The 10175-nt window shown below is 36.8% G+C and overlaps 1 protein-coding gene across 2 annotated transcripts; it reads right to left on the bottom strand.

The window, feature by feature from the left end:
• Nucleotides 1-2433: 2433 nt before the first annotated feature.
• Nucleotides 2434-9251, bottom strand: fsta (follistatin a). Of its 2 annotated transcripts, none has more exons than XM_028458629.1 (6): nucleotides 9059-9251; nucleotides 7749-7946; nucleotides 7340-7558; nucleotides 7007-7231; nucleotides 5909-6139; nucleotides 2434-3625 (listed from the first exon to the last, which is right to left on the bottom strand). In XM_028458629.1, exons 1-6 carry the CDS (start codon nucleotides 9147-9149, stop codon nucleotides 3537-3539), a joined length of 1053 nt encoding a protein of 350 aa, XP_028314430.1. In that variant the 5' UTR covers nucleotides 9150-9251; the 3' UTR covers nucleotides 2434-3536. The 2 variants fall into 2 exon arrangements, with proteins under 2 accessions (XP_028314430.1, XP_028314431.1); XM_028458630.1 differs by having other exon boundaries at nucleotides 7755-7946.
• Nucleotides 9252-10175: the final 924 nt, after the last annotated feature.

The raw sequence follows: 10175 nt of genomic DNA, 5'->3' as shown, positions 1-10175 counted from the left end.
AACAAACGAAAAGCCTGCAAAAAGAAAAATAAATCAATAAAAATGAATGAATTTATTTTTTCTTAATTTTCTTACATTTTTTTAACTTTTACTCATACTGCTGCTGTGAAAACAATCTAAATTCCTCCAATGTGGAACGAATAATGGACTATCTTATATTTTATACCTCAAATAATTATCAATACAAATTATGTTAAAAAAAAAAAAGAAGAAAAAAAAAGAAAAGGGTTTATGATTTTTTACTCGTCAAAGCCAGTAATGTACTCAAACATCAGTGGCTGCATTTAGCTTTGTACTCTGGCAATTAAAAAAGTCATCAAATAATTATTTAACCTGTTTTAAATTACATTTGTTGTTGTTATGCAATACATATGTATTTTTTATATTTATTAAATCAGTTTTATAAGTATTTTTTAATTAGTTATTTCATAATTTATTCTGCATGACCCAATCCCTCAGTAATATCTATAGCTGTTAATGTGCCTTGCTCACAGGTCCATGTAAAGCATATGTCAAACACGGGGGCCAAATCCGGCCCTTTGGAACATCCAATTCGGCCCGCAGGAGAAAGTAAAAATAATAGAGGAAACATGAATCAATGTGTAAATTAATATTTGCAGGGGATAAAACTTTTCTCGGTGCTTATATCGAATGATTGCAGTCATTTTTAATGTTAAACAGTTGAAAAAAACTCAAAAATCTTTCAAAATCCTCAAATTATGACATAATATTTCCCTTAATTAAAAAGAAATTGGTCACAAAATCAATAAAATTTGAAGTGAAGATCTTGTTGGGATTGATATTTATCACTTTTTGCTTAGATATTTGTTAGATATGTTAGTTTATTACATATTTTGTGTTTTATGTATACGTAGAAGTGCAAACTAGGGCACAATAATGTTGAAATTACTTGTTTTTCCACATAAAATCTGTGACAGATCAAAGTGCTCTGTATTTGGCCCTGAACTAAAACTAGTTTGACACTCCTGATGTAAAGGGAGTTGAAAACGGGTGGTTGTTACCTTTACACCTGTCCCACTCACCTCCTTTTAATGATGTACAGGGATTTGAACCAACAATTCCCTGATCACATACTCATGTCTCTAGAGTTGGTCTGATGGTGTTTGGTTGCAACCTCCCAAAGGGCTTAGTCATCCTGGAGTCTGATCTAGATTTTCTCAAACAGAGAAACTTTCTTACACTCAAAATGAGCCAAATTTATCCACTGTAATAATATCAATTTTTGATGCATCACTAAATGTCTTATATTATTATCTGATCAAATTAACTTTTCTGTTGCCAGACAGTCAATTTTTTTAGTAAAAGTTGGAAATTTCTAGAAATGTTTATCATATTACTGTAATACTGTAATAGATTAAAAGTACTCCCATTACTGTAACTGACTTGCTTTTATGGGTACTTGTACTTTTTGACTGTATTTCTAATCAGTCATTTTACTTGTACTTAAGTATGTTTTAAAACAAATAAAATAATGTATTTCATTTTTTACATCCAACCGTTACTGAGTCAATTATCATTTTTTGTGATTAATTTTTCATTTTATTTTGCCCAACTTTTTTAAATTTTGAGGAAAAATAAATTAGTTGTGCAAGATTTTATCTCTTCTTTTTTAAGTTTATACATGAGAGTGTCAGACCTGGTTCTGTGAAATAAACCTGGAACTAAACATAACAACCCTGGATCAATCTGTCACTGAGAATGTTCAGGTACATACTATTTAATTCAATTTAAATGTTTTCGTGCACTACTCATCAATGCACTACTGCACTATTATCTTATTATTATTATATTTTATTATTATTTTTTTTTTTATACTATTATTATTATTATTATTATCTTGTTATTTTATTTAGTTTTGCACATTCTAGTCTAACTACTGTTTATATTTATGTTTATATTTAGTATTATTTTTTCTAGTTGATTGTTATTATTTAATGTTTACACTATTAGAGAGATCACAGTTCACCAAGTCAAATTCCTTGTGTGTATAACATACATTCTTGGTCAATAAAGTTGATTCTGATTCTGATGAGATGTTTATTGTATGCAAGGGAACTGGTTAGAATTATTAGCAAAAATAAACTAGTAACTTTTACTTTGAATACTATTTAATTGAGCTACTTTTTACTTGTACTTGAGTATTTTATGTATGACTTACTTGTACTTGAGTACAATTTCAATCAAGTCATTTATATATCTAATCAACTTATTATGGTTAACAGTGAGAGGTACAGATCCCAGACTATCTGTGACGAAGTATTTCATTCATTTTTTTGATCAATTATTAATATAAACATTTTTTTAGTATTACTGTTTGTTTTTTTTTTGTCTCAAAATTATGAATCAAGTGACATCCTATTTATGAGAGTACACTATGGTCTGAAGCAAACGTCCTTTTCACACAAAGAGCAATAAAACTTAAGGAAAAAAAAAAAACTTTTATTGTTTCACTCTTCATATCTGTACAAATACCATCAAACTTTGTATGTACACATGACATTTACATAAAAATACAAAACTATATATTCATGACAGAAATGTTGTATTTATTTACCGTGTGATGTTTGAAAATAAAAACAAAACGAAACAGAGAGAGATGAAGTCTGATATTTGTGTTGATTACTGCAGAACTGGTTTCAGCTCTGTGTGAAAGCAGTACGGAGCACATTGGCAAGAAGAAAAGCTCGTAAAATGTTAATGGCACGTTATTTCCAAAGTGATCAAGTATCATTCCAAGACTCTACCTCTGCTTTTAATGTGATGAGACACAATAAATGCAGTCAATCTACAGGACTGAAACCAACAACAACAACAAAAAAAGCAAACAAATGGCTCTTTTTTTTTCTTCTTCTTCTTCTTCTCTGATTCATCGCCACACTACCGTGTTAAACCTTTCACAATAAACACGAAAAGAAAAGAAAAAAAAGAAAAATGAAAAAGAAAAGAAAAACCATTGAGAGAATCCCTTTGGTCAGTTATTATTATAGTTGTAAACAAACCAGAAACACTTCTGTACATACATAAAATGATTGATATAATCCCAATAAATAAACTCACAGCCTAAACATGCATTTACGTATGTGACATAAACATCTGTGATAGAGATCTGACGGGAACAAGCAGATTTTTACAGCTCAGGGAATGCAATTTACAGCTTTGTAGAGGACTTTTACTTACACTGTAACATGACAAATAAATAACACTGCTTTTTCTTTGGACAAATATATTTCTTTATGATCCAAAACAAAAACGACAAGAAGAGAAAAACGGGACGCAAACGATTGTGGGGGGGAGAGACATGAGTAGCAACACAATATATCATGGTAGATAGTAAGTCTGACAATGTAAAGGTATAAATTATAAAACACACACAAAAAAAACATATAAATAAAAATCTAGCAGACTGAACTATATGTATACTTCCTTTTGCGTCCAAAAATAAATAAGCATACACATAATGTACAGTATGGACATGATTCCTTATGCTCTCAGATGTTCCCCCTAATGACGGGGAACTATCCATCCAGTATAGAAGATAAATGGACATAGGCCATGTAGTCTGAGTCCTCATCTTCCTCATCCTCCTCCCGATCTTCTGTTATGGCTATATGGGAGAATATATGGTAGCTGCTGTATAAATATGGACATAACAGCTTAAAATATCACTGAACAATAGTATTTCTTGTGTTTTGAGGAGGAGTCAGGTGACTTGGCAACAAGAGAATAATGGAAGAAGGATGGAAAAAGAAGTAGGGGAGGAAGGGGGGTCTCGAGGGTTAAGATGGGGTCCAGGGAGACACACACAACAACACAAAAAGTGCCTTTTGTGTTCTTTTGTGGATTTGCTCATTTCTTCTCTCTGATTATTGTTTTAAAGGTTTGGCTCAAACGTAGAAGTTAGGGAGGCCCCCGCCAGGCCTGAGCAAATCAACACAAATCTGAGGTATTTCCTTTTCTTTCTTTTTTTTCTTACAAAAAAAAAGATCTACACAAAAAAAAAAAAAAAAATGCACACAAACTATATAACTTGAGAATGACATTACACACAGACAGGCAGTCCCTCATCATCAGTCGGATATACTGTAGATATAGGATTTGTCATTTCTGATGGACAACACAACACATTCCCTGGAAACAGCACAAATGATAAAAAATGTGGAGAAGAGTTAATGGAGAGGTTCTGTTTCTACAAGCTGAAGCTGCAAATGATCACATTTATATTTTTAGCTCATGAAGGTGATCATAAAGTTGGTCCCTTGAATTCTTCCAAAATCTCATTGTCACATCGTCAGAAAATCCAAAAGTAACACTGAGTGAGACACTTTAACAAACAGCCATGTAATGGAATGTAAATGTGATACTGCTTCATGGTTCAATTTGACCACTTTCTGCGTGTGAGCGCGTTAAGCTGCTCACATTGGTCTACAACAGTGGTTCTCAACCCTTTATTGGATCGTGACCCCATTTAAATATCACAAATTTCTGGCGACCCCAAAGACTTTATTTTTCCCCCTCGAATTAGTGTTTGATTATGTTTGTTATACTGTGTTACAAACACAAAGTAGCCAGGATTAGTCATATATTATATTATACTATTCATTATTTAATTAAATTATTACATCATGATTTATTATTATTCTATTGTATTATATATTACTTCTTATTTTTTATATTACATACATATATCATATTAAATATTATTATATTTTAGATTCATATTTAAGAAAGTAAAAATATAGAATCAGCCCGATGGTCTTCCCCGGAAACCAAGGACACATGAAAGCGATCAGTAGATGCTTTGATGCTTTCACTATGAAAGAACTCATAGGGATACATCAAAGAAATCACTAGTTGCCCCTGAGGAAGACTGACAGTTGGCAGTCAAAACATGTCAGGAGATCTGATTTCCTGAAAAAAAAAAACCGTCTGAATAAATTAAACCATAACATATTATATAATACGGTTGATTAAGATTGTGTGTTGTGTTTTAATTCAAAAAGAATAATTTTACAAAAAGCATTTTTTTTTTATCAATTACTAGGTGGACCCAATTGAATTTCAGGCGACTCCACATGGGATCACGACCCCAAGGTTGAATAACACTGGTCTACAAATATAGTTTGATGATCTGCATCATTGTTATCAGTGTTAAATCATATTATCCTGAACATGGCACCAGTGTTACAATCACCCTTATGGACAAAGTGTGGCAAACGTTGGCAAATGTGTCAAATGTCACACGAAGGCAGTGCATTTATATTGATTGATTACAGCCTAAAAGCAACCAAAGTTTAAACAAACACACACACACACACACACACAAAACATCTTTAGCAAGATGTCACAAAGCATGGATATGCATACTATGATATGAATAATCCATCAAGGTTTAATAAAGAGTTCTGCATTTAAGGCAATCTGCTCCCAGTTAACATCACTGAAAACTAAAATTAACCTTGATTATTAGCTTGTCATTTAAAAACTATTTTATTCTCTCTCCTTTTTTGCCATTTCTTTTGTTTTCCAGAAGAGTTGCAAATACGAAAAGGTCCACAAACACTCACACACAATTGCGCGCACACACACACACATACACACAAAACAAAAACACAACAACAACCAAAACCAGCAACAAAGTCAATGTCATGCAAGTTCATCCATCATTCCCAAGAGCTGGGCTTGGTAATGTAGCCGGTGGAGGCTTGGGGGGTATTTAGGGCTTGGAGGGTGGGGTGGGATGGGGGGGGTTCTTTCAGGGCAGAATGTTCTTGGAAAAAGCGACATGAATTATTGTCTCTTGCGTGGAGAAGAAGAAGGGGATAGTGATTTGTTTCTTTTTTTTTTGTTTGTTTTATCGTTGTTTTTGCTTTGTTGTCATTTTACTTACAGTTGCAAGATCCCGAGTGCTTGACCTCCAGCAGCACCCTGAGAGAACATGCAGCTTGCTTCATGGCACATTCACTGGGGTACGTGGTGTTATCGCTGGCACACACGGCCTCGTCTGTCCTACTTTCGGGACACGTCTCGTCGCACAGCGAGCAGCGACCCCGGCCCATCCGAGCGTCCCACAGACACTTTTTTCCCGCGCTGCACTGGATGTCCTCACATGACTTGGCCTCTGGAACAAAAGACGACACTACAAAAGGTCACGTTCTGCAAAATAAGTCCACTTTTAGTTTAGCAATGAGCAACAGAAAGAAGTTATTATGCTTATTCTTCTTTTTTGCATTCTCATCGTCATACACCCCCCCCATTTCACTCTCTCTTTGCTCCCCCCTCCCCTTGCTCCCACATGGGATTTTTGCTGCCAACATCAGGAAATAATAAGATGTCTATCAATCCTGGAGCAAACACAAGCAACAACCAAACACACACCCTCCGTGAAGCCACCCCCCCCCCCCCTCCACCGCCCCCTCCTCACTGGAATGTTGGCAAAAATGAGCAGTGAATTACAGCAGAGCTGCAGGCTAAGGAAGAACATGCACTCCAGAGGTGAGCAACCTTTACAGCAGGGGCCACAAAAACGTTATTGTCTGATTCGAGGGCCACATTATCAACATTCATGTCAGCACTTAGAACAATGACCAACAAACAGAGGGTTTGTGCATGTTCTCCCTTTTTGTTGTTATTTTGAAAATTTTTCTCTCAATTTGTGTATTTTTCTATTTATTTTGTGTAATTTTCACAACATGCCTGTCAAAAGAAAAGTTTCTTGTAAAAATAATGAGAGACATTAAGTATTTATTATTTATTTATTTATTTCTGACCAGCTGTCCGTGACTGTCCCAGTGCAGGTCTGTGACCCACTTTTGGGTCCTGACCCACCAGTTGAGAATGGCTAGTCTCGTGTATATTTATGTAATTTTGTATGTTTTTTGAAGTCATCTTGTGAAATTTACTTCAGGGGGTCGCTCAAATTTAAAGGGAGGGCCACAGTTGCCAATGCCTGCGCATACAGGGCCACAAATGTCTCACATGCACTTACTGATGCATTTGCCCTCGTAGGCCACCCCGATGGACCTGCCCAGCAGACACGTGGCTCTCCTCAGGTGGCAGGCGCTGGCGTAGATGATCCCGTCGTTCCCACACAGGTACTGCTCAGGCGACGTCACCTCGGGGCAAATCCGATTACACGTCACACAGTATGCGTTGTTTGTCTGGTCCACGACGCATGTGGAGCTCCCAGGGCACAAGACGTCACGGCACGTTTCTGGCAAGACAAAAAAACATTTACCGTCTCACACAACTTGTGTACAGATGAATCATTAAACTACCACATTATGAACATTCCACCAAATGAAGAAAAAACCTTCCTTACTCTTGCATTTGCCCTGGTACTGCACGTCCAGGTCCGGGTGGCCTTTGCACTTCGTCTTCAACAGCGCGCACTCGTCCTTGTACGTCTTTCCGTCTGCGCCACAGACCGGTCCTTTCCAGGTGATGTTGGAGCAGTCTGGCGCGCACACGCACCGCGGTTTACTCCGTCTGTTCAGCTTGCACCTCTTCCCCGGCCCGCAGTCCACATTATCACAGCTTTCTAAAAAACAAAACACAACAAAAAAGATACATGGTAAAGGTTTCTGTGGGTGAATGGAAATAAACATCCTAATACGCACGAGGTGGACACAAAAGGATGATTTACGCACACCCGTTGCGCACAGGTTTTTCAGACAAAATGACAGATGCATTCAAAATGGATTTTTTTAAACTAAGGGAAATGAGTGCACCTCCACCTTTGCAAGGTATGCAATTCGGAGCTCCGCCATTGAAGATCATCCACCTAAACAGCGTGCTGTTGGGGACGTCCTCCTCGGTCCAGGACGTGCCCAGTCTTCCACTCCGACAGCACTCCTCCCGGCTCATCCCGGACATGTAGAGCAGCTGGCACCTTCCGTTCTTCCCCTGCTGCAGCCAACAGTTCCCGGCTGCAAAGCAGACAACACACCAAAAAAAAAAAGCTCGAATGGGCCATGCTGGACATGTAAAAAACTGCTGACCCGCTCACACACGCAGCCTGCTGTATTATCCGAGACGCGCCCTCCTCCCTCCTCTTTCACCCGCAGTATTTTGTCTCATTTTTTTCCTTTTTTCCCCTCTCCCCAGACTGTTAACACTTGCCTATCCCAACTGTGACTGACAGCCCTTACAATGCAGCTTGAAACCCCCCAAGAAAAGTAGGGAGAATCTTTAAGGGGGTTACGCTTTATTTATTCCCGGGGCTCCTTGTTATCTCTGGACAGAAACTGGAGCGTCTAGACATGCGTTAAATAAGAGTCACACAGTGTCTCTTCTGAGAAAAACCTCGTTTTTTTAGGTGTCAAAGCTAAACACACCGCCCCAGACAAGTAAGGGCTATTCTTACTCCATATATATTCATTCTCTTTATTACAAAAGTTTATTTGAGAGACAGAAACATGAACATTTGAGTATAGTTGCCCTGTTTCCTCTGCAACAAAATTATCATTTGCTCCAGACAACTGCAGGATGTGTATAGACCAACCAATGCAGCAGCAACATGGCAACATGATTTCAGCATTGAAATATCAGCACAAGGCTTACATTTGGCAAATAGATCCAAACATTTCTGATTGAATTATTGGTTTTTAAACATTTATATTGAAAAAAAAAATGTTTAAAAAAATAATAATAATACAGATATTATAGAAATACATAAAAAAAAAAATTGTAATAAAACGCCCCTCAGCTCAAGTCTGTTCTTGTGTTTCCTGTGAAGCAATGGATGTTCCCTGAATGAAGGAATTGACATTTATTCCCAGGTGCTCAGGCTGCAAAACTTGCTTCACTTTGGAGACTCTCACACGGCACCTGCTTTGCTTTCTACAAGCTTTACGCACGCCACTGTCAGATGGAGACAGACGTTTTTTTGGTGAAATAAATGGCAAAACCACTTTGGAAAGTTTCTCCATGTCTGCTTGACATGACAGCCGCGCGTTCTGTCTGACAGCAGCAGTGGCTGGGAGCGCATAGCAGCAGCAGCAGCAGCAGCAGCAGCAATAAACTGATGAGCACAGCTTACCTTCAACTTTTTGATGTTCCATGACATGACAAAGCCAAACCAACAAGAGAAAAATGCCCGTGTGAAGATGGTGGTTGAGCATCCCAAACATGATGATGGAGAGCCAAAGTGAAGCTCGGCTTTAAAACCCACAGGCAGCGCGTAAAGTATAATCTGCTTAAGGTGGCAGTGTTGAATAAGTGTCAGTCTGAGAATGCAGCCTCTCTTTTTAAATCTATAAGGGGTCTCGGGTTAACTGTCTGTGGTGGGCGGTCTCCTCTTCTGTGGGGGAGGAGAGAACTGTTTCTGTTTTTTCTTTTTTTCCTCCTTCTTAACCAAAAGTTCTTTCAATCCCATTCAGGTGACAGTATGATCCCTGTGTAGTATATTATATTAGAAAATTAGAAATAGAATAACCTTATCTTATTGCCGATGTGAGGAAATGAATGGCGGAAGTTCAGAAAAATTATTTTGTTATTAATAATAATAATAAAATTAATATTAATATTAATAATAATAAGGGCTAATGATATTTGAGTTGCCATGGTCTCATATGTATTAGTGAGATGCACTACTACTACTACTACTAATAATAATAATAATAATAATAATAAATAATAATAATATTGATTCCAGCAAGTTAATTTTGTCTTGTTTCTTGAATAAATATGTAAGGTTTCATTTTTTTTTTTCTTCAGAAAACTTTTTTTTCCCCCAGGAAATTAGATCTCCTGATATGTTTTCTTTTCAGATGCCTCTGAGGAAGACTGACAGTTAGCCTTTGAAACCTGTCAGGAGATCTAATTTCCTGAAAAAAATGTTGTCTGAATAAATGAAACCTTACATATAATAATATTGATATATATATATTATTAATATTTGTTATGATATTTACATTAATTATTATATTATAATAATATAGTACATGCTGTTATACTTGAGGGTGACTGTTGTTTTTTTTCCATCAGCTGCAGACATTAAAGTGTAAATGTTTGGAACACATCAGAGGCCATTCAGACCATAATAATAGACTTCATAGTAAGTCCGCAGCCGTGCAGCTAATATTAGAACAGACAGTTGTTTGGGTCACACTTTTAAATATAATCAAACCTGTTTCCGAACAAGCGCATCAGACGGA

The sequence above is a fragment of the Gouania willdenowi genome, chromosome 9, assembly GCF_900634775.1.
Source record: "Gouania willdenowi chromosome 9, fGouWil2.1, whole genome shotgun sequence".
Classification (NCBI taxonomy): Eukaryota; Metazoa; Chordata; class Actinopteri; order Blenniiformes; family Gobiesocidae; genus Gouania; species Gouania willdenowi.
This window is presented reverse-complemented; position numbering and strand designations above follow the sequence as displayed.